The 24995-nt window shown below is 42.6% G+C and overlaps 1 protein-coding gene across 13 annotated transcripts in view; it reads left to right on the top strand.

Moving 5' to 3' along the window:
- The window catches only part of phactr1 (phosphatase and actin regulator 1), a 477218-nt gene that overhangs the window by 133988 nt on the left and 318235 nt on the right, over positions 1-24995 (top strand). For 9 of the 13 annotated variants that reach the window (XM_087978667.1, XM_087978668.1, XM_087978665.1 and 6 more), the window contains exon 1: positions 18681-18866. The exons of the other annotated variants lie outside the window; for them this stretch is intronic. In XM_087978667.1, coding sequence (XP_087834793.1) covers positions 18695-18866 — 172 coding nt within the window. In that variant the 5' untranslated portion in view covers positions 18681-18694. Of the gene's footprint in view, positions 1-18680; positions 18867-24995 lie in introns of those variants that run through there. 13 annotated transcript variants of the gene reach the window in all.

The raw sequence follows: 24995 nt of genomic DNA, 5'->3' as shown, positions 1-24995 counted from the left end.
CTCCTGTTCTCTCTGTCTGTACCCTATCTCCACCTATCATTAACCCCATCCTGCACTCGACCCACACATATACTCATAGAGTCATAGAGATGTACAGCATGGAAACAGTCCAACTCGTCCATGCCATCCAGATATCCCAGCTTAATCGAGTCCCACCTGTGAGCACCCAGCCCATCCCTCCAAGCCCTTCCTATTCCTATACCCATCCAGATGCATTTTGAATGTTGCAATTGTACCAGCCTCCACCATTCCTCATTCCATACATGTACCACCTTCTGTGTGAAAAAAGTTGCCCCTTAGGTCTCTTTTATATCTTTCCCCTTAAACCTATGCTCTCTAGTTCTGGACTCCCCCACCTCTCTTCTGGAATCAGAGAAGAAACTTTGGCTATTTATCATGCCCCTCATAATTTCATAAACCTCTGTAAGGTCACCCATCAGCCTCTGAAGCTCCAGAGAAAACAGCCCCAGCCTATTCAACCTCTCCCTATAGCTTATACCTTCTGTCTTCAGCATATATACCTTTCCCTCACAACAATCAATTCTGAAGATGCGACGCTGGACCCAAACCGTTGACTCTGCTTTCTCTCTACACATGTTGCAAGACTTGCTAAGTTTCTCCAGTAATTTTTTTTAATTGATTCAGAATTTTATACTTTTTAAGCAATACTTTCACTCTCTCTTTGGTCTGCTGTTCTCTCTCCTGGGTCAATTTCTCTCCTAGAATTAGAGATCATTGTTTAAAAATAAGGTGTTACCCATTTAAAACAGAGATGAGGAAACCTTTTTTTTCTGGGTTTTGAGAATCTTTGGAACTCTTTCATTAAAAGGCAGTGGGTATTCAGATATTTTTAAGGCAAAGGTAGGTAGATTCTTGATTGCCAAGGGCATGAATATGGATCAGTGATATGGAGCAACAAAGAGTTGAAGTCCATATCAGATCAGCCATGATCTTATTGAATGGTGGAGCAGGCTTGAAGGGCTGAGTGGCCTACTTTTGTTCATTGTTCATATATTCTCTCTCGCTTCCTCTATTCTTTTCCATTTCTCTTCCCTTCCTCTATCTCCGTACTCACTAGTTATTCCCATCTGTTTCATTATCCCATCTCCTCTTTTCCCAATTTGATCATTCCTTCATTTTTTCATCTCCATCTTTTCTACCTACATAGACATACAGTAAAGCACAAACAAGGCTAAGACAGATTTACTTGAAGTAGACAAAGCAGTGTGTGTGCAAAGGGTGATCAGTGACTTTGTTAGTTAATGATGATATTGGCACAGGAAACCAAGGTATGGAAACAATTTGAATAGAAATGAGAAATGATTGGCCTTCCTTCTTTAACTTTTAGATCTGGTCTGTCCTTGTCCATCACTATTTTAAAATAAATTGAATTATGGTTACTGGCCCCAAAGTGCTTCCCCACTGACACCTGTCACTTGCCCTGTCGTATTTTCTTAGAGTAGTTAAGTTTTTCATGTTCTCTAGTAGTACAATTGCATACTGAATCAGAAATTTTCTTAACAAATTCCTCTCCATCCAAGCTCTTAACACTATAGCAGTGCCAGGAATGTTAAAATCTCCTACCATTCTTAAAGATAATTGAGATCTCCTTACAGATTTGTTTCTCAATTTGCCGCTGATTATTGGGGGTCTATAATACAATCCCAATAAGGTGATCATCCCTTTCTTATTTCACAATTCCACTCAAATAACGTCCCTGAACATTTTCCCAGGAATACCCTCCCAGGAATACCCTCCCTAATGAGGGTATTTGAGCCGCAATGTTATCCCTAATCAAAAAAGCCACTCCCCCTCCTGTCTTGCCCCCTTTACTATCCTTCCTGTAGCATCTATGCCATGGGACATTAAGATTGTCCATCCCTGAGCTATGTCTCTGTAATTGTTATGATATCAGAGTACCAACTATGCCCTGAGTCCATCTGCTGTATCAGTTAAGTATATCAGTTAAGTATCATGTATTAATATCAATGTTCCTGCTTTTTCCCATCACCCTGCATGTTGCCCTTGTGAATGCCTCAATTGAACCTGCCTGTATCACACTCCCAACAAGTACAATCCAGACCCTGAACCTATTGCTGTGTGAAAAAAAATTCTCACATTACATTTACTTATTTTGCAAAATATTTCGTATTTGTGTCTTTCTTTCTTGGTCCTTTTGGAGGTTGATATATAAGTTTTGCTTTGTTAGTGTTCAATGACAAGTTGAACATCTTTTTGTAAACTTGAGAGTGGTTTGAAATTCCACAGAGTAGACAATGACACTCCAACCATTTGCAAGCTGTGTATAGAGTCATAGAGATATACAGCATGGAAACAGACCCTTTGGTCCAACCTGTCCATGCTGACCAGATATCCTAACCCAATCTAGTCCCACCTACCAGCACCCAGTCCATATCCCTCCAAACCCTTCCTATTCATATACCCATCCAAATGCCTCTTAAGTGTTGCAATTGTACCAGCCTCCACCACATCCTCTGGCAGCTCATTCTGTACACGTACCACCCTCTGCGTGAAAAAGTTGCCCCTTAGGTCTCTTTTATATCTTTCCCCCCTCGCCCTAAACCTATGCCCTCTAGTTCTGGACTCCCCAACCCCAGGGAAAAGACTTTATCTCTTTATCCTATCTGTGCCCCTCATAATTTTGTAAACCTCTATAAGATCACTCTTCAGCCTCCGATGCTCCAGGGAAAACAGCCCCAGCCTGTTCAGCCTCTCCCTATAGCTCAAATCCTCCAACCCTGGCAACATCCTTATGATATATCTTTAATGTCAGTTAACTTCACCAAAACTAAACGGACTATCAAAGTGTTTTCCATCTAGATAGTTTTAATACTGATGCCAGAGGTCAGTTTTTTTTGATAAAGTGAATAAATAGCCACTGTCAGGAACATGGAAAATAGTATGAGGGCTGTCACATGCCTTATCTGACACCGGTCCAAATATTGAAGTCAGTTATTTGTTACAATCGAGTGAGGAGGGGTGAATCAGCTCCCCTCTTTTACCTCCGCATTTAGCCAGAACAAAGATTAATGTTATCACAAGGCTGTGCAATTTCTCTCATAAAAATACAATTTCTAAAGTATCAGTAGGAGCCAATTACAAGTCTTTCTTGAAGGAGCAGTTTTATTATCTGCTAATTCTAAAAAGAATAATAAAGTCACAGTGCACAGGTGTGAAGTTAATTAGTGATATAGTCCAATACAAAAAGAGGATAAAACGATATACACTTTTAAAGCCCTTAGGGTGTTTGAAACAATAGAATTTTTAATCTGAGACCTCAGTTGTTAAAATAATGTCTTATATTTTCAAGGGCAGCAAACATTTTGGACATTTTTAAATTTAGATATCTGGATGTTTCATTCCATTTTGTTTTGTCACTAGAAGCTTCATCCTTCATTGAGTAGAGAGAGAGAAAAAAAAACTGTCTCCAGTTTTATGGTGACAAATCCACCTTCCCTGCTCTGAAAAAGGCAGATTCCTTAAATACAAGCCAGTGTGTACATTTCATTGTTTGAGTTCATTGTTTCCAAACTTGATAATTTTAGGTGATGCTTTTATCTTCAATGTAGAAAATACAGATATATGTCAAACAGTAGATGAGAGCTTCTTCATGCTGACTGGGTGGATTAATTTCAAAGTCTTTTTGTTAAAATGTTAACATCAAGTCAGGCAATTTTCTTTATTACTTGATGGTTTCATGAAGCTTGATTAACCAGAGTGGTCAGTTGATTTCTGTGGCCATTCTAAGACAGTACTTTTCTTTTTTAAAACTATTTTGATCCATGAAAGTTCAATCAGATGATGCAAACTGAAAATCGGTAGTCCTTAATTCAGTCCTTATCATGACACTCTATGGACAGTTACAGTCTATATTATCATAGCATTTGCAGGATGGTGACAAAGTCTCTTAAACATTTAACTGTTTGGAACACAATCCACAGAGGCTTACAATTTACGAAGTCTAATGTTTAAGTCAAATCAATGAATGCATGAAGAATTCCTGATGGTGTTTCCACCATTCTTCTTGGATTTGTTTGCCATTGTAAACCATATTGGAGATTTGTCTGTAAGTTTAAAATCATATTACGTCTTTTTCAAAGCTACAAAAAGTAGGCAACTCAAAAGAATATAGTCATGATTTTCCCTGCTTTGGATAGCCTGACTTATTTCTGCTTTTGAAATTAATTTACCTTTGTTACATTCCTGAATTCAGGGGGAAAATATTTTTCCTCCAAAATCAACGGAATGAGTGCATTCAGTCTTAATGTGAGCAAAAACTCACCAGCTTTGAAGATCTCAGCTGGAGTACTGTCAGCACCACAGGCTTTTTTATTTTTCATCTGTTTGTTTGCTTGCTGGCACTCTCCCATTTACAGGGTACTTGGGGATTGCCCTGAGCACGAGAACTGAGACACTAATCTTTTTTCCTTTGGGTGTTTGAGCCTTGTGATTCTTGGTGCCAGGTAGATGTGCATCACTGATTAAATAAGTCAATTATCTCTACAGCAGACATCAGCTCCCCAGTCCCACCTGATCATGTGATAGAGACATCAATTAGCTGTTTAATCTGAGCAATTATGTAATCCATTTGTTATCAGTACTTTTATAGAACACAGGGTAGAAAGTGAGGACTGCAGATGCTGGAGATCAGAGCTGAAAATGTGTTGCTGGAAAAGCGCAGCAGGTCAGGCAGCATCCAAGAAACAGGAGAATCGACGTTTCGGGCATAAGCCCTTCTTCAGGAATGAGGAAAATGTGTCCAGCAGGCTAAGATAAAAGGTGGGAGGGGAAATGAGGAAACTGGAGAAATCTGAGTTCATCCCTTGTGGTTGGAGGGTTCCTAGGCGGAAGATGAGGCGCTTTTCCTCCAACTGTCGTGTTGCTATGGTCTGGCGATGGAGGAGTCCAAGGACCTGCATGTCCTTGGTGGAGTGGGAGGGGGAGTTGAAGTGTTGAGCCACGGGGTGGTTGGGTTGGTTGGTCCGGGTGTCCCAGAGGTGTTCTCTGAAACGTTCCGCGTGGAACCCTCCAACCACAAGGGATGAACTCAGATTTCTCCAGTTTCCTCATTTCCCCTCCCCCCACCTTGTCTCAGTCAAATCCCTCGAACTGAGCACCGCCTTCCTACCCTGCAATCTTCTTCCTGACCTCTCCGCCCCCACCCCACTCCGGCCTATCGCCCTCACCTTGACCTCCTTCCACCTATCGCATTTCCAACGCCCCTCCCCCAAGTCCCTCCTCCCTACCTTTTATCTTAGCCTGCTGGACGCACTTTCCTCATTCCTGAGGAAGGGCTTATGCCCGAAACATCGATTCTCCTGTTCCTTGGATGCTGCCTGACCTGCTGCGCTTTTCCAGCAACACATTTTCAGCTCTTTTATAGAACATAGAAACGTACAGCACAGAACAGGCCCTTTGCCCCACGATGTTGTGTTGAGGATTAAGATTAATGTAAAATAAAATAACTTAACGTACGCACCCCTCAATTCACTGCTATCCATGTGCATGTCCAGCAGGTGCTTAAATGTCCCCAATGACTCTGCTTCCACCACCACCGCTGGCAACGCATTCCATGCATTCACAACTCTCTGCGTAAAGAACCTACCTCTGACTTCCCTCTATACCTTTCTCTTAATATCTTAAATCTATGACCCCTCATGCCAGTCAATCCTGTCCTGGGGAAAAGTCTCTGGCTATTGACTCTATCCATGCCTCTCTTGCTCCTTCTTTCAGAGAGAAAACTCCGAGCTGAGTCAACCCCTCTTCATAAGGCAAGCCCTCCAGTCCAAGCAGCATCCTGGTAAACCTTCTTTACATCCACTCCAAAGCCTCTATCTTTCCTATAATAGGAAACCAGAACTGGACACAATATTCCAAGTGTGGTCTCACCAGGGACTTGTAAAGCTGTAGCAAGGCTCTTAAACTCGATCCCCCTGTTAATGAAAGCCAAAACACCATATGCTTTCTTAACAACCCTATCCACTTGGGTGGCAACTTTGAGGGATCTATGTACTTGAACACCAAGATCCCTCTGTTCCTCCACACTGCCAAGAATTCTGTCTTCAATCCTATATTCAGTATTCGAGTTCGACCTTCCAAAATGCATCACTTCACATTTATCCAGGTTGAACTCCATCTGCCATTTCTCAGCCCAGCTCTGCATCCTGTTTATGTCGCACTGCAGCCTGCAATAGCCCTCGATACTGTCAACGGCACCTCTAACCTTTGCATCATCTGCAAATTTACTAACCCACCCCTCAACCTTCTCATCCACGTCATTTATAAAAGCTACAAAGAGCAGAGGTCTAAGAACAGAACCCTGCGGGACCCCACTTAACACTGACCTCCAGGCAGAATTCTTTCCATCTAAAACCACTCTCTGCCTCTGTCAGCCACCCAATTCTGAATCCAGATAGCCAAATCTCTCTGTATCCCATACTTCCTGACTTTATGAATGAGCCTACCATGGGGAACCTTGTCAAATGCCTTGCTGAAGTCCATATACACCACATCCACTGCTCGGCATTTGTCGACCTGTCTTGACACCTCCTCAAAGAACTCAATAAGATTTGTGAGGCATGACCTGCCCCTCACAAAGCCATGCTAACTGCCTTTAATCACGCTATGCTTTTTGAAATAGTCATAAATCCTATCCCTCAGAACTCTTTCTAAAACTTTGCTGACCACAGACGTCAGACTGATTGGTCTGCTATTGCCAGGGATTTCCCTATTACCTTCTTGAAAAGACGAACAACATTCGCCTCCTTCCAATCCCTCGATACGACTCCCATGGAGAGTGAGGAGGCAACGAACTTTGCCAGCGGTTTAGCAACCTCCTTTCTCGCTTCCCAGAGCAAAGAACAAAGAGAACAAAGAGAATTTACAGCCCAGGAACAGGCCCTTCAGCCCTTCAAGCCTGAGCCGATCCAAATGTACTGTCTAAACCTGTCAGTCAATTCCTAAGCATTCCTATCCCTCTGCTCCCCACCTACTCTTACATCTGTCCAAGTGCACCTTAAATGAATCTACCATGCCTGCCTCTACCACCTCTGCTGGCAACGCGTTCCAAATGCCCACTACCCTCTGTGTGAAGTACTTACCGCGTGTACCTCCCTTAAACTTTCCACCTCTCACCTTGAAAGCATGACCTCTCGTTATTGAATCGTTCACCCTGGGAAAAAGCTTATCTCTATCCACCCTGTCTATACCCTTCATGATTTTGTAAACCTCAATCAGGTCCCCCCTCAATCTCCTTTTTCCTAGTGAAAATAAATCTAACCTATTCAACCTGTCTTCATAGCTAGCACCTTCCATACCAGGCAACATCCTCGTAAACCGTCTCTGCACCCTCTCCAAAGTGTCCACACCCTTTTGGTAATGTGGCGACCAGAACTGTACACAGTATTCTCAATGCGGCCGAACCAATGTCTTGTACAATTTTAACATGACTTGCCAGCTCTTATACTCAATACCCCGTCCAAAGAAGGCAAGCATACTATATGCTGCCTTGACCACTCTATCCACCTTTGCAGCAACGTTCAGGGTACAATGGACCTGCACTCCCAGATCTCTCTGCCCATCAACTGTTCCCAAGGCTCTTCTGTTCATTGTATAATTTGCTCTAGAATTAGACTTGCCTAAATACATCACCTCACATTTGTCTGGATTGAAAGCCATCTGCCACTTTTCCTCTGAACCCTATCAATATCATTCTGTATTCTCTGACAGTCCCTTATGCTTTCTGTTACTCCAGCAGCCTAGGGTAAATCTGGTCTGGTCCTGGGGACTTATCAATCTTAATGTTTGCCAACATTTCCAGCACATCAATTTCATCAATCTTGATCTGTTCAAGCCTGTATTCCAGCTCCTCAAAGTTCTCATTCACAATAAGGTCTCTTTCCTTAGTGAAAACCGAAGCAGAAACTCTTTTAGGGCTTCCCCTTTCTGCTCAGGCTCCACGCACAAGTTCCCTCCGCTATCCCTGATCAGCCCTACCTTCTCCCTGATCATTCTCTTATTCCTCACGTATGAGTAAAATGCCTTTGGGTTCTCCCTAATCCTTCTTGCCAAGCTTTTTCGTGCCCCCTCCTGGCTCTCCTCAGTCCATTTCTGAGCTCCTTTCTAGCAAGCCTGTAATCTTCTAAAGCTGTGCTAGATCCCTTTCCTCCACCTTACGTAAGCTGCCTTCTTCCTTTTGACGAGAAGCTCCTCTGTTCTCATCATCCAAGACTTCTTAATCTTACCCCTTCATACCTGTCTCAGAGGAACAAATTCGTGCATCACCTGCTACAACTGCTACTTAAATAGTCTCCACATGTCTGCTGTGCACTTTGTGTGGAACAATTGCTCCCAGTCTGTACTTGCCAACTCCTGTCTGATAGCGTCATAATTTCCTTTTCCCCAATTAAATATCTTCCCTTGGTAACTGCTCCTTTCACTCTCCAAGGCTATGCTAAATGCAAGGCAGTTGTGATCATTGTCACCAAAGTGTTCTCCCACCGCGAGATCTGACCCCTGTCGTGGCTCATTGCTGAGCACTAAATCCAAAATGGCCTCTCCCCTCGTCAGCCTGTCTACATACTGAGTAAGGAACCCATCCTGAACACACCTGACAAAAACGGCTCCATCCAAACCATCTGCACTAAGGAGGTTCCAGTCGATATTAGGAAAGTTCAAATTACCCATAACAACAACTCTGCTACATCTGCAGTTTTCTAAAATCTGCCAGCCTACGAGTTCTTCAATCTCCCTCCTGCTATTAGGGGGTCTGTAGAAAGCCCCCAATGCGGTGGCTGTTCCCAACTTCCACTCATACTGACTCAGTAAACAAACCTTCCTCAACAACCTCTGTTTCTGTAGTTATGATGCACTCTCTGATTAGCAATGCTACACCCCTCCACTTTTTCCACCCTCCCTGTTCTTTTTAAATGTTCTAAACCCTGGAACATCAAACAACCATTTCTGCCCCTGAAAAACCCATGTCTCTGTTTATGGCCACAACATTATAGCCCTAAGTACTGTTCCATGCTCTTAGGTTTGTCACTCCTATCTCTGACACTCCTATCTCTGACACTCCTATCTCTGACACTCCTATCTCTGACACTCCTATCTCTGACACTCCTATCTCTGACACTCCTATCTCTGACACTCCTATCTCTGACACTCCCATCTCTGACACTCCTTGCGTTAAAGCAGACACACTTTAACTGATCCCTTTGTTTCATCGCGTGAGAAACCTTGCCGATAGATTCGCTACATCCTGTTACTGCCCTGTCTGCAACTGACCCCCTCTCAGACATGTGGCTCTGATTCCCACCTCCCTGCCAAACTAGTTTAAACCCTCCCGAATCGCATGAGCAAATCTCCCACCCAGGACATTTGTGCCCACCAGTTCAGGTGCAACCCATGCTTCATGTACAGGTCCTACCTTCCCCAGAAGGTATCCCAATGGTCTAGGTATCTGAAGCCTTCCCTCCTGCACCAGCCTCGCAGCCACGTGTTAAGCTGAATTCGCTGACTGTTCCTCACCTCACTATCTCGTGGCACTGGTAGCAAACCCGAGATCACTACTCTACTCGTCCTGCTCTTCAGCTTCCAACCTAACTCTCTGTAGTCACTTTTCAGTTCCTCAATCTCTTTCCTGGCCATATCATTGGTGTCAATATGTACCACGATTTCTGGCTGCTCCCCCTCCCCCTCCAGAGTCCTGTAAACCAGATGGTGACATCCCGGACCCTGGCACCGGGGACGCAACAAACCTTGGGGGTTCTGTTCCAGACCACAAAGTCTCCTGTCAATCTGTCTAACTATTGAGTCCCCTACCACTACTGCTTTTCTCTTCTCCCCCCTTTCCTTCTGAGCCACAGTGCCAGGCTCCGTGCCAGAGACCTGACAACTATGGGCAACTATCTGGAATGCCTCCACATGGTTTTAAACCTACCTTCTGGGAGAAGAAGTGTGTTGGTTGTAAAGAGGCATGCTTTGGGGTGGCATGGTGGCTCAGTGGTTAGCACTGCTGCCTCACAGCACCAGGGACCTGGGTTCGATTTCCGCTTCTCTGTGTGGAGTTTGCACATTCTCCCATTGTTGGCGTGGGTTTCCACCGTGTGCTCCGATTTCCTCCCACAATCCAAAGATGTGCAGGTCAGGTGAATTTGCCATGCTAAATTGCCCACAGTGTTAGGTGCGTTAGTCAGGGGTAGGGGAATGGGTCTGGGTGGGTTTCTCTTCGGAGGGTCGGAGTGGACTTGTTGGGCCGAAGGGCCTGTTTCCATACTGTAGAGAATCTAATCTAATCTAAAATTAGCACACATTGCCAGCAGGAAGACACTATTTGCATAGACTAATCCAACCCTGTTTCTCCCAATTGTTCTGCTCCAGACATTAAAGTTATGGCCAATTCTGATATAAAAATCCCAGAGAAGAATGATTATATATTCTGTTGGGATGTCAGTGACGATTTTATTCAAGGCTCGGTAGAACCTCTCCTGAACATCTCAATTATAGTCAAGCATTGGGCACAAAGTGTTCATGCCTTCTCATGGAATCACCACATTGTAGAAAGACTTATGCTCTCTGCTGATCTCTTGAGCAATGTTGTTAGGAGCTGTTTGATTCTGCCAGAGCAAACCATGTTGGTAAATGCCAAAGTGCAATCTAAAAGAGTTGTCACCAATAGACCAGGTGAAGAAAGACTGTACATCTCACTAGCTTCAAAGGCAAAAGAAGGTTGCAGTGGCATGGTGCCCCAATGACCACAGTTATGACACCATGCCCTGATTTGATCACAAACTCACCAAGATCACGTGGGCAATGATGGCTCTCCCACAGGTTGATAAAGTTGTGCTCTGTCTTCTAAGTTTGCTAAGTCCTGTGGCAACCATACATGTGAAATGGGCTGTGAACCTGAATGTTCCTAGTGAGGAAGGGACACCAGTGCTGCAAAAGAAGTGTCTTTGGACAGTGGCATCTGTAACTAATCAGTCCTCTTCTGATACCATCTGTGGAAAGGGTGGAAAAGGTACATGGGAAGTAGGTTGTCCTTTTTTGTGTTCACTGGGGAGCCAGAAAATTGGCACTGTAAGATGTTACACTGAGGTACTGATCTCCTTAAACTGTATACTTTGTGTTTAAGCGAAAGTGAGGACTGCAGATACTGGAGATCAAAGTCTAGATTAGAGTGGTGCTGGAAAAGCACAGCAGGTCAGGCAGCATCTGAGCAGGAAAATCGACGTTTCGGGCAAAAGCCCTTCATCAGGAAAGCTCTTCATCACTTTGCGTTTATTTCCAATACCATGCTACCCAAAAGACATCTGTCATCGCCTGTGCAGCTCTGCTTTGTGTTCTACTCCTACATAAATTAATCTCATTACTTTGAGTTGCAGTCTTACTGATTTGTTTGCTGTTAGTAATTTATGTATCAATTGTCCCAGATTTTTGTATTTCCTCTGAATTAGTTTGTCAGTTTTCAAGAAACAAGAGTCCTCTTTGTTTCTGCTACTAAAATGAACTAGCTTCAATGGACTGAAATGAATGTGGAATGAATTCATTCACTGTTTTTGTCTGCCAGTAATTTGGTGCATTCTTCTATATTATGAGCTATATTTCTCAATTAGATGTTATCTTCAATATTAATATAACACCTCAAATTTCCAAGTACAGGAGTGTTACATTAGCCATTTTCCAGTCCTCTGGGACCCTCCTTGGTTCCTGAAATTCCTGAAAGATCACCCCCAATGCCTCCACAATTTCCTTGGCTATCTTGTTCAGTACACTGGAGTATAGTCCATCTGGTCCAGGCAATTTATTCACCTTCAGACCTTTAGCTTCCCCAGCACCTTCTCTTTACTGCACTTATTTCTGCCCCTGACCCTCTGGAAGTTCTGGTATGCTACTGGTGTCTTTCACTTTAAAGACTGATGCAAAGTGCCGATCCTGTTGCTCTGCCATCTCTTTGCTCCCCATTACTACTTCTCAAGCCTCATTTTGTACAAGGGAAATAACAATGGACCTGGTGCACATGATTCGAGTAGCTTGAGTTAGAGCCCACTGGGCAATTGGATTTAATGATGTGTCATCGGCAGACTTGATTCAGGATTTGAAGGTGATAGAACCCCGAGGGGCAGTCACCATACTATAATATAATTCACTCTGCAGTTTCAGAGGAAGAAGCTTGAATCAGATGTAAAGGTAACCAGAGAGACATGAGGAAGAACTGGTCAGAGTTGAATGTAAGATGAGTTTGCCAGGGAGTTAGTGAAGCAGCAATGGCAGAAATGTCTGGGTTCATTTGGGAGGCACAGCAGAAATGTATCCCAAGGAAGAAGGAGGAGGCAACCATGGCTGACAAGGGAGTCAGGGGCAAGTTAGACAAAACAAAAGAAACATACAACGTAGTGAAGATTAGTGGAGAGTCTTTTAAAACTAGCAAAGGCCAACTAAAATAGCAATAAGGGGGAAAAGATGAAATATTAGATTTTCAGATGTCTAAAAGAAGTGGCAAGAGTGGACATTGGAGTGCTGAAAAATGAGGCTTGAAAAGTAGTAATGGGGAGCAAAGAGATGGCAGAGCAACTGGATCGGCACTTTGCATCAGTCTTTAAAGTGAAAGACACCAGTAGCATACCAGAACTTCCAGAGGGTCAGGGACAGAAATAAGTGCAGTAAAGAGAAGGTGCTGGGGAAGCTAAAAGGTCTGAAGGTGAATAAATTACCTGGACCAGATGGATTATACTCCAGTGTACTGAACAAGATAGCCGAGGAAATTGTGGAGGCATTGGGGGTGATCTTTCAGGAGTCACTGGAGTCGGGGCAGGTCCCAGAGGACTGGAAAATGGCCTGTTTAAGAAAGTAGGGAGGCAGAAGATTGGAAATTATGGGGCTGTCAGCCTAACCTCACTTGTGAAGTAATTGAAAGTATATGGTAAAATAGGGCTGATCCAGCATGGCTTTGTTAAGGAGAGGTCACACCTGACAAATCTGTGGTAATTCTTTGAGAAGTTAATGAGAAAGTTAGACAAAAGAGAGCTAGTAGCTGTGATCTATTTGGATTTCCAGAAGGCTTATGAGAAGGCGCCACTCATGAAGCTGCTAAATAAAACCCACAGTGTTAGGGGCAATGTTCTGGCATGTGTTGGCTGACAGGCAGAATGGGAATAAACCATCTTTTTCAGAATGGCTGCCGGTGATTAGTGGAGTTCTTACAGGGGTCAGTGATGGAACCACAGCAATTCACTAACAATCTGGACAAAGGAACTGAGGACATTGTTCATTAAATCACAAAATCACCTGCAGTGTGAGGCCATTCAGTCCAATGAATCCATGCTGACCCTTCAAAGAGCACCCCACTTAGGAGGGCGGCACAGTGGCACAGTGGTTAGCACTGCTGCCTCACAGTGCCAAACACCCGGGTTCAATTCCCGCCTCAGGTGACTGTCTGTGTGGAGTTTGCACATTCTCCCCGTGTCTGCATGGGTTTGCTCCGGTTTCCTCCCACAGTCCAAAAATGTGCAGGTTAGGTGGATTGGCCATGCTAAATTGCCCATAGTGTTAGGTGAAGGGATAAATGTAGGGGAATGGGTCTGGGTGGGTTGCGCTTCGGCGGGTCGGTGTGGACTTGTTGGGCTGAAGGGCCTGTTTCCATACTAAGTAATCTAATCTAATCTAAGAATACAATGTGGGAAAATGTGAGGTTATGCACTTCAGTAGGAAGTGTAGAGGCGTAGATAATTTTCAAAATGGGGAAAGGCTTCGGAAATCTGAAGCACCGAGGGACTATTTTAGGTTTCTCCTCAGCTTAACATGCAGGTTCACTTGGCAGTTAGGAAGGCAAATGCATTGTTTCCATTCATTTCAAGAGGGTTAGAATCGATATGCTGCTGATGCTGGATAAGGCTCTGGTCAGAGTCCATTTAGAATATTGAGAGCAGTTTTGGGCCTCACATCTGGGGGCAAATATGCAGGTTTTGGGGGAGGTCCAGAGGAGTTTTCAAACAGTGATCCTTGGGATGAAGGGCTTGTCACATAAAGAGCAGTTGAGAACTCTGGGTGTGTACCTAATGGAGTTTAGAAGGACAAGAGGGGAATCTGATTGAAACTTACAAAACACTGAGGGGCCTGGATGAAGTGGCATGGGGATGATGTTTCCATTAATAAGAGAGGCTGGGACCTGAGACACAACTTCAGACCTTTTAGAGTTAAGACGAGGAGAAATTCCTTCAGCCAGAAGGTGGTGAGCCTGTGGATTGTATTGCTGCCGAATGGTGTGGAGGCCAAATAATTGAGTACATTTAAGACAGACATTTAAGGTTCTTGATTAATAAGGGGATCAACAGTTCCAGGGAGAAGGCAGAAGAATGGGGTTCAGAAACATAATAGTCATGATCAAATGTGGAGCAGACTAGATGGACTGAATGGCCTAATTCTGTTCTTATGTGTTTTGGTCTTGTACAACATCACTTTTCACTTACAACCAACTCAACAACATAGGAACAAAATTAGACCGTTCAATCCTTTGAGCCTAGGAGAGTCCAAATTTTTCACGTGAAGTAATATATTATTTTTTCTTTCACTTGGGGGAGCTGGTGAGCAAATTTCAGAAAGGTAAGTATTGGCACGTTTGTATTCACTAATGTCAGAGAAAACAACAATTCCAAAAGAATAAATTGATGAGTTAACTTGGTAATTAATAAAATAACCATTGAAATGTGTAAGTAGGGAGAGAATAGTGCCCCTTAAATATCAGGAAAGCCGTCGATGTGTGGAATCGTAAGAGACAGGAGAGGTACTAAGCGAGTTTTTACATCAGTGTTTATTATGGAGAAGGAAGTGGAAGATAGAGAACATGGGGAAATAAATAGACATCTTGGAAAAATGATTACATTGTCGAGGAGGAGGTGGTGGACATCTTAAAATGCACAAAAGTGGATAAATCCCTGGGACCTGATCAGGTGTACCCAGAACTCCGTGGGAAATGCTGAGATATTTTTATCATTTGATCACCTCACAGGTGAGGTGCCAGAAGACTGGAAGTTGGCTAACATAGTGCCACCTTTGAGAAAGATGGTAAGGAAAAGGGAACTATAGATCAGTGAGCCTGACATCAGTGGTAGGCAAGTTGTTGGAGAGAATCCTGAAGGACTTTGGAATGATTTGGAAAGGCAAGCACTGATTAGCGATAGTCAACATGGCTTTGTGCATGCGAAATCATGTCTCACTAACTTGATTGAGTTTTTTGAAGTAACAAAGAGGACTAATGATGGCAGACATGATGTATATGGATTTCAGTAAGGTGTTTGACAAAGTTCCTTATGGTAAACTGGTTACCAAGGTTAGATCACATGGATACAGAACTGGCTCAAAGATAGTGTGGAGGGTTGCTTTTCAGATTGGACGACTCCGACCAGTGGTGTGCAACAAGGATCAGTGCTGGGTCCGCTCCTTTTTGTCATTTATATAAATGATTTAGATGTGAACATCGGAGGAATGATTAGTAAATTTGCAGATTACACCAAAATTGGAAATGTAGTGGACAGCGAAGAAGGTTACCTCAGATTACAACAGGATCTTGATCAGGTTGGCCAATGGGCCAAGGAATGCAGATGAAGTTTAATTTAGATAAAGGTGCTGCATTTTGGAAAGGCAAATCAGAGCAGGACTTATACCTTAATAGTAAGATTCTGTTGCTGAACCTTGGAGTGCAGGTTCATAGTTCCTTGAAAGTGGTGTCCCAGGTAGGCAGGATAGTGAAGAAAGTGTTTGGTAAGTTTGGATTTATTGGTCAGTCTGTTGAGTCTAGGAATTAGGAGGTCATATTGCGGCTGCACAGGACATTGGTTAGGTCACTTTCGGGATACTGCATGCAATTTTGGTCTCCCTGCAATAGGAAAGATGTTGTGAAACTGGATAGGGTTCAGAGAAGATTTACAAAGATGTTGATAGGTTTGGAGGGTTTGACCTATAAGGAGAGGCTGAATAGGCTGGGGCTGTTTGCCCTGGAGCATCAGAGGCTGAGGGCTAACCTTCTAGAAGTTTATAAAATTATGAGAGGCATGGATAGGGTGAATAGCCAAGATCTTTTCCTTGGGGTAGGGGAGTCCAAAACTAGAGGCCATATGTTTATTGGGACAGGGGAAAGATAGAAAAGGAGCCTAAGGGGCAACGTTTTCCACGCAGAGGGTGGTAAGTGTATGGAATGAGCTGCTAGAGGAAGTGGTGGAGGCTGGTACAGTTATAACATTTTAAAAGGCATCTGGATGGGTATTTGAATAAGAAGGGTTTAGACAGACATGGGAAAAATGCTGGCAAATGGGACTACATTAATTTAGGATATCTGGTCAGCCTGGAAAAGTCCATGCCATACATTTCTATGACTGTAAAAAGCATCAAGCAACAGAGCTTTTTTTTTGTCTTTTCAATTAAGAAGAGCTAGAGAGGGATAAGGAGAGAGAGTGACAGAGAGAAAACCAGGATGCTAGTACTTATAACACTGAAAAGGAGGGTGCTGGGTCAGGTGAGTTTAACAATGCGAACTTTGTTCTCATCTCTGGTGTAAGGTTTTTGATGACAGAGAAGGAGAAAAATCTCAGTGCATGTGAAAGATTCATTCAGTCTCAGATTTTGTGTGCTCTCATGCAGGCAATCTTTCCATCATCCTCCCTCCCACAACCATGTAGAAATGTTCCCATCCCTCCTCCCACTATCCATTTTATGTTTGTGCATTCTCTCCCAACCACTCCGCTCCTACCTCTGTCTCACACTCCCTCCCTTCCGTTCTTCCTCCATTTTACACTCATACTCACCATCCTTCCCTGTTTCACTCCATATCTCCCTTGCAATCGTTCTCTCCTACTTGTCATCCTGCCTTCCTTTACATCCTATCTCACTTGCACTCCTTTCTTCATTCTGTCTTGCTTTCTCACTTACTCCCACTCTTGCTCACTCCAATGTTCTCTGCCTTCCACCCACACACACTTCCTCTCATTCTCCCTCCCTACTGCTCCTTTCTCCCTCTGCCACCCCCTCCCCTTCTCTCTATGTATTGTGGCCCACAGATCACCTGTTAGACATGTATGTCTTTCATTTAAGGCAAATGTGTAGCTTGGAACATCATTCTGAAGAGACAGGCAAAGGCATCTGTTGTCCTCAGTTGGAAAATAGCAATGAGGAGGTGATCAATCATGATCTCGAAATGGGGGTGTAGTTAATGGGCTGAATGTACTATTCTTGTTCCTATGTTTCTACTAGGTTTGAGAACTGGAGGACACAGATTTCAGTTGATTGATTTTTTAAAAATGCCGAAGATAATATGAGCTAAACTTCTTTTGCACTGCCTCTGGTAGAGACATTATTTAATCATAATTTTGGAAAAGGAATCAGATAAACACTGGATAAGTAAGTCGGGAAAGGGTAGGGGAATATGTCGAGCTCAATATCTTTAACAGAGAACTGACATGATGGCCGAATAGCCTTCTGTGTTTTAACCATGCTATGATTCAAAATGTCTTCATGCAAAAAATATCTTTCAATATCAGTGTTGAAAATGCAGAGATTTGGGTGCTTAATGTATCTCCGACTCCTTGTTTTGTTGTTACCTTTCCACCCAAGCTAACTGGACTTTTCTCATGGGTCTCTTACTTATGTCCAAGTGACTTTCAGTATATGTTGAAATAATTCTTATACTTAAACTTGGGTTAATGCGTAAAATAGCTTTTAGAGTGGGGAATTTGTTTTGAGCGGAGGAACATGTGTGATCTTGACAAATTGTAAAGGGCTCATGCCCAAAACATGGATTCTCCTGCTCCTCGGATGCTGCCTGACCTGCTGTGCTTTTCCAGCACCAGACTTTTCAAAATTGTATGGACAGTTTATTTCACAGATATTCTTTAATCCCTTAAAAATCTGTATTGCTTTACTATTGGTTTTCATTTAGTTGAGATCTAGCATGATAAATTTTGTTTGGAGAGTAGCAATTAATGGATACACTGATAACTTATTCAGCTTTTGTTTGGAATATGTGACTGCAGTACAAGATTTTATTGTCTCAGCTAATTTAAATGTGTAGTAGGCAGGATATTGTACAATAGTATTATGTGCGCTGTCAGAATGAGTTTTTGTTTACTTTTCAAGGATTAATACTTTTTCACTGCTTTATACTAAAGTATTGAACAGCTTCTTCATTGTCAGCTGGCGAATAAATGGAATTCTACACAAAACACTTCAAAATTAGCAGCATAGGCCTGAGGTTTAACCTCTGAGTAATTGCCTCCAGCTGACTTGACAGTTACAATAATTTGCCTTCTGCCAAGGGTTAACTGTTCCTGCAAGATATAGTTCCCAGCCTTCTTAAGGAAAGATTTATTCATTTCAGTATATTTATTACTTTTGAGAGGACAGTAACCCCAAGGGAAATGCATAGCTAGGAACTGATTAGATGCTGAACTACTGATTAAGCTGGTTATATTTTACATGTAGCAAAGAGATGGCATGCTGTGTCTGCACTTAGTATATCTAAATGTGGCTCAAACAACACAGTTAGAAGGGTCAGCAGAAGTCGACTGGAGTATTGTCTCTATATCCTTGTGATGCAGTTCAGTGCTAATCTTTTAGCTTGTTGATGACCTGTTCTGCATATACAGAACGGTTCTCATTTTCTTCTGCCTGTAGAGCAAAATCAATGCAAAAGATGAGTGGGGAAAATCCTAAAAAGAGGACCTTTTACTTCATGAGGATGAAACAATTGCAGGAGCCTACTAACCACAATGTTTCTTTCGTGATCCAGTGTCACATAGGCAAGGAGATCAAGCATATCTGCAGTAATTGCAGTCGTGGAGAAATAACTAAGGATGGTAAGATAGAGTTTGTTTTTTGTAGCTTGTAGCACTGCCAAGAGCTGTTGCCTTACATTTAATGTAGTGTATTGCAGGAGTGACTATCTAAGTAATTTATAAATTGTGGTTGCAAAACAGCTACTGCTTGGAAGATGACAAATCATCATTCCGGTCTTTAACTGTGCTCGTCATTTTAAAGCTTTTCTGGCTAAAATGTAGAGATTTTGCCTGGAATGTTTTGCATATCTTTCACTTGGGATTAATACTTGAAGTTGTGGTATTATTGATCTCTATTTTATTTGGACATGTAGCATTGTATTTACATCATCGATTCGTCAATGGTATCACTGTGTTGTCACTTGAGGAGCATTTGCAAAAGGAATCTGGCATTTTATGTCTTCTAATTATAGACAAAAATGGAAGGAAATGAATTGGCATATTGCTTAAGATTTAAGCAAATTACACAAATAACTGGAATTCTGTAGTTCACGGTCTCAAACCAGAATTTGTTGTTGCTTTATTAAAGTACTGTACTCGAACAGAAAATGTAATGCTTATTAGTAATCAGTCGACATGGAAGTATTATGTGATGTGAAGTTTATGTCAGAGATAATGAGTAGTATTCCTGTACTTTGGGGCAGATCACTGCAGTGAAGTAGGATTTTGCAGTCTTTTGTCAGCTGTTGAGCTGCAGTAAGTAGTAGTCTCCATGATCTGTCACTGTTTGAATCCTTGTTTTGTTTCTTTGATAGCAGCTCTATATTTTTACGTTCATACACTGAGAATCCTACAGTCACTGATATTGAGTTGTGTGCTTAGAAAGTAGACAGAGAGTACAATAACATGTTATGTTTCTGGACTAATGATCCAGATACATGAATTCAAAGTCCACCATGTCAAATAGGGATTTTAAATTCAGTTAGTAAAGCTGGAATATTGTCAGTATCGGTGGCCACAAAATCATTGGAATATTGTAAATCCTATTTGGTTCACAAATATCCTTTAGGGAAACAATTCCTTTACCAGCTCTGGCCTCTGTGTGACTCCAAACATATAGCAATGTGGAAGCCTTTTACCTGCCCTCTGAAATAGCCTTTTGTTTGTAGAGATGGGCAACAAGGTGCTGTGACACTCATGTCTCATGAGTGAATTTTAGAATTGTGAGATGACATTTAAGGCAAATTGACAAACTGAATCCAAAATTGACTTCCATAGATGAGGCAAAGAGTGATGATGGAGGGATGTTTTTGTGACTGGAAGCCTGGGACCAGCAGTGTATCCTAGGAATCAGTGCCGCCTTGCTGTTTATGTACATTAATGACTTGGATGTGAATATAGAAGGTATAATTAGTAAGTTTGCAGATGTCACGAAAATTGGTGGTATTGTTGATAGTTAAGAGGATGGTCTCAGGCTACAATTTGATATTTATCAGCTAGTAAGTTGTGTAGAACAATTACAGATGCAATTTAAGCTTCGTAAGTGTAAGGTCTAATAAGGGAAATATGTACACAATGGATGGGGGTACTGAGGAACAAAGGGACGACGCACAAGTCCATAGATCCTGATTTACAAGTCATTTACATTTGATGTACGAGTAGATAGATCCCTGAAGAGGTCAGCACAGGTAGACAGAGTGGTGAAGAAGGCATATGGCATGCTTGCCTTCATTAGGCAGTATATAGAATGTATGAGCAGGGATTTTTTAACAACTTCATAAAACATATATTGGTAAGGCAATGGATGGAATACTGTGTGTAGTTCTGGTTGCCACACTATTGGAAGGCTGTGACTGCACTGGAGATTTATTACCCAGAGGATGGTAGAAATATGGACCACACTCCCTGAGAAGGTGATGGAGGCATGTACTCTCTTAACATTTTAAGAAGTATCTGGCTTAACATGCCAGGCCATAGTAGTTTATTGACCAAGTGCAGGAAATAGGATTATTTAGTTTGATATTTATTGGGCACTGTAGAAATGGTGGGCTGAAGGGCCTGTTTCTACACTTAATCATTCTCTGACTCTATAATTATCCTCATTTGCTCTGTGATGTAACTATCTGATCTTTCAAATTCTGCTGACATCCAGAAACAACAATATTTTCTTTTGACTTAAATATCCGAAGCCATAAAAATAGTTGATGCATACATTCAGTGTAATAGCTTCTATAAGATGTTTCTTCTCAGTATTTATGTGAAAATAGCCATTAACATGACATCAAAGACACTCTGACCACAATGCTCAAAAGTATTTATTGGAATATTACTGGATGTATTCGTCAAGGCATTGAGAGAGGCCTTTTTATCTCTCAGCCCCCTGACCCACAAGCTTCATTCCTGTTGAAAGGCTTATGCCCGAAATGTCGATTCTCCTGCTCCTCGGATGTTGCCTGACCTGCTGTGCTTTTCCAGTACCACACACTTGACCTTGCCCCTTAATGTGTGGATTTTCAGAGCTTATTCATGACTCATCCACCATATGAAAATAGAGTGCTGCCATCTTTGAAAAAAATAACATAAATAAGACTATATTTTGGAACCATGATTTTAAATAGAAAGCTGCAACTATGTTCATTTTTAAACCAAGTAGTTAACACACAATATGATGTTTTTAATCATGTTTTGTGCCACTGTACACAATCTCAAAAAAGATTTTGAGAGGTCAAAACAAGGAACTGGAAGCAATCTCATTGTTTATGAGGAAACCTGAGACTGATTTTGCCTCTGTGAGCTGGTGACAGTGATCTTCATCTACTAATGCAAATCTCAGAGAACTTTGGGTTCATTGCCTGAGTTTTCTGATTATGCCAAGTTCCAGGCTGAGGTTCCTGCTGATCACACATCTGAGAAAATCAGATGTGGCCACCAGATTGATCTTAGTCAATTGTATCCGAGGACATTGTAGGAAGCTAGGGAACAAATTGCGGGGCCCCAAGCAGAGATAGTTGTATCATCATCAGCTACGGGTGAGGTGCCAGAAGACTGGGGGTTGTGCCATTACTTAAGAAAGGCTGCAAGGAAAAAACAGTGAATGACAGACCAGTGAGCATAACATCACTGGTGGATAAGTTGTTGGAGGAGATTCTGTGCATTTGACAAGGCAAGGACTAATTAGAGCTGAAAATGTGTTGCTGGAAAAGCGCAGCACGTCAGGCAGCATCCAAGGAACAGGAGAATCGACGTTTCGGGCATAAGCCCTTTCACTTAGTGTATCCGTGTAATAACTTCTGTAATTCATGGACTAGGACACCTAGATCTGCCTATATTGTATCTCTCTCCATTTCAATTTTTTGCTCCCTCTTTGTTTTTTGTCTCAAAGTGGACAAGTTCATATTTTCCCAAAATGTACTCCTGCCAATTTTTGCCTACTTGCTTAATCTATCCATATTCCTTTTCAGACTCCTTATTTGCTCTTTGTAATTTACTTTTCTATCTATCTTTATGCAAATTTAGCAGCTGTATATTTGATCCCTTCATCCAAGTTATGGATTGAGATTGTAAATAGTTGAAACCCCAACGAATCCCAGTGCACTCCATTGGTTTCTTAAGGATTCTTATAAGCTTAACAGGATAAATTCTGAGAGGCTATTTCCCCCTCATGGGATAATCTAGGACTAGAAAGCATAGTCTCAGATTTAAGGAATGCAAATTTAGGACTGAGATTAGGTTGAATTTTGTTTCTTACAGACTCTTTGGCCCAACCAGTCCATGCCAAACATAATCATAAATAAACTATCTCGCCTGCCTGTTCCTGTCCCATATCCTCCAAAGGTTTGTGAAGGCTTGTAGCTCAGGTTGAGGTTTAGGGTGTAGGGTTTGCTCGCTGAGCTGTAGGTTTGATATCCAGACATTTCATTACCTGGCTAGGTAACCTGGCTAGTGGCGACCTCCAAGTGAAGCGAAGCTGTTGTCTCCTGCTTTATATTTATATGTTTGTCCTGGATGGGGTTGCAGGCGTTTGTGGTGATGCCATTTCCTGTTTGTTTTCTGAGGGGTTGATAGATGGTATCTAGATCTGTGTGTTTGTTTATGGCATTGTGGTTGGACTGCCAGGCCTCTAGGAATTCTCTGGCATGTGTTTGCTTAGCCTGTCCCAGGATAGATGTGTTGTCCCAGTCGAAATGGTTTTTTTTTCCTCCGTGTGTAGGGCTACAAGGGAGAGAGGGTCGTGTCTTTTTGTGGCTAGTTGGTGTTTGTGTATCCTGGTGGCTAACTTTCTTCCTGTTTGTCCTCCATAGTGTTTGTGGCAGTCCTTGCATGGAATTTTGTAGACGATGTTGGTTTTGTCCATGGGTTGTACAGGGTCTTTTAAATTAAATTACTTACAGTGTGGAAACAGGCCCTTCGTCCCAACAAGTCCACACCAACCTTCCAAAGTGCAACCTACCCAGACCCATTCCCCTACATTTACCCCTTCACCTAACACTACGGGCAATTTAGCATGGCCAATTCACCTAACCTGCACATTTTTGGACTGTGGGAGGAAACCGGAGCACCCGGAGGAAACCCATGCAGACACGGGGAGAATGTGCAAACTCCACACAGCCTGAGGTGGGAATTGAACCTGGGTCTCTGGTGCTGTGAGGCAGCAGTGTTAACCACTGTGTCACCGTGCTGCCCATTAGAAATAAACGCAGCAGTTACAGATGGCCCAAGGTGAGAATTGAACCCGTGTCCCTGGTGCTGTGAGGCAGCAGTGCTAACCACTAAGCCACTGTGTCACCCTTTTCAAATTTGTTAGCTTTTGTTTGAGAGTGTTGGTGGGTTTGTGTGCTACTAGGATTCCGAGGGGTCGTAGTAGAATGGCTGTCATTTCTGAAACTTCTTTGATGTGTGGTAAGGTGATTAGGATTTCTGGCTGTGTTTGGTCTGCTTGTCATGGTTTGTTCTTGAGGAATCTGCGGACTGTATTTTTTGAGTATCCGTTCTTCTTGAATATGTCGTATAGGTGGTTCTCCCCTGTTTTCCGAAGGTCGTCTGTGCTGCAGTGTGTGGTGGCTCGTTGGAATAGTGTTCTGATACAGCTTTGTTTGTGTGTGTTGGGATGGTTGCTGGTGTAGTTAAGTATTTGGTCAGTGTTTGTCGGTTTTCTGTATACGCAGGTTTGTCGTGCTCCGTTGTCCTTTCTTTTGACTGTGTCATCCAGGAATGTGAGTTTGTTGTCGGTTTCTTCCTCCTTGGTGAACTTTATGCCTGTGAGGGTGTTTTTGATGATGTTAAATGTCTCTTCTGTCTTGTTTTGTTTTGTGATGACAAAGGTGTCATCTACGTAGCGGACCCAGATTTTTGGTTTGATGGTTGGTACGTCGCCTACAAAATTCCATGCAAGGATTGCCACATACACTACGTAGGACAAACAGGAAGAAAGTTAGCCACAAGGATACACGAACACCAGCTAGCCACAAAAAGACACGACCCTCTCTCCCTCGTAGCCCTACATACGGTGGAAAAAAAATACCATTTCGACTGGGACAACACATCTGTCCTGGGACAGGCTAAGCAAAGATGTGCCAGAGAATTCCTAGAGGCCTGGCAGTCCAACCACAACGCCATAAACAAACACATAGATCTAGATACCATCTATCAACCCCTCAGAAAATGAACAGGAAATGACATCACCAGAAACCCCAGGAACCCCGTCCAGGACAAACAAATATAAAGCAGGAGACAACAGCTTCGCTTCACTTGGACGTTGCCACTGATGATGTTACCTAGCCAGGTAATGAAATGTCTGGATATCAAACCTACAGCTCAGCGAGCAAACCTACACCCTATATCCTCCAAACCTTTACTATTCATGTATCAATCCACCACGTCCTCAGGAAGTTCATTCCATATGCAAACCACCCTCTGTGTAAAAGATTTGTCTTTTTTAAATCTCTCTTTTCTCACCTTAAAAATGTGCTCACTTGTCTTGAAATTCTCCAATTTAGGGAAAAGACAACTACTGACGTTTTAGGCCACAGCCCTTAATCAGAAATGAGCTCACTCTTGATGAAGGTCTTTGGCCCGAAACATTGATTTTCCTGCTTCTCAGCTGCTGACTGATCTGCTGTGCTTTTCCAGCAACATACTCTCAACTCTGATCTCCAGCATCTGCAGACCTTACTGTCTCTTAAAAGACAACTACCGTCAACTCTATCTATA

The sequence above is a fragment of the Chiloscyllium plagiosum genome, unplaced genomic scaffold, assembly GCF_037043375.1.
Source record: "Chiloscyllium plagiosum isolate Xiang-an unplaced genomic scaffold, Cpla_swu_hap1 HiC_scaffold_34, whole genome shotgun sequence".
Lineage (NCBI taxonomy): Eukaryota > Metazoa > Chordata > Chondrichthyes > Orectolobiformes > Hemiscylliidae > Chiloscyllium > Chiloscyllium plagiosum.
This window is presented reverse-complemented; position numbering and strand designations above follow the sequence as displayed.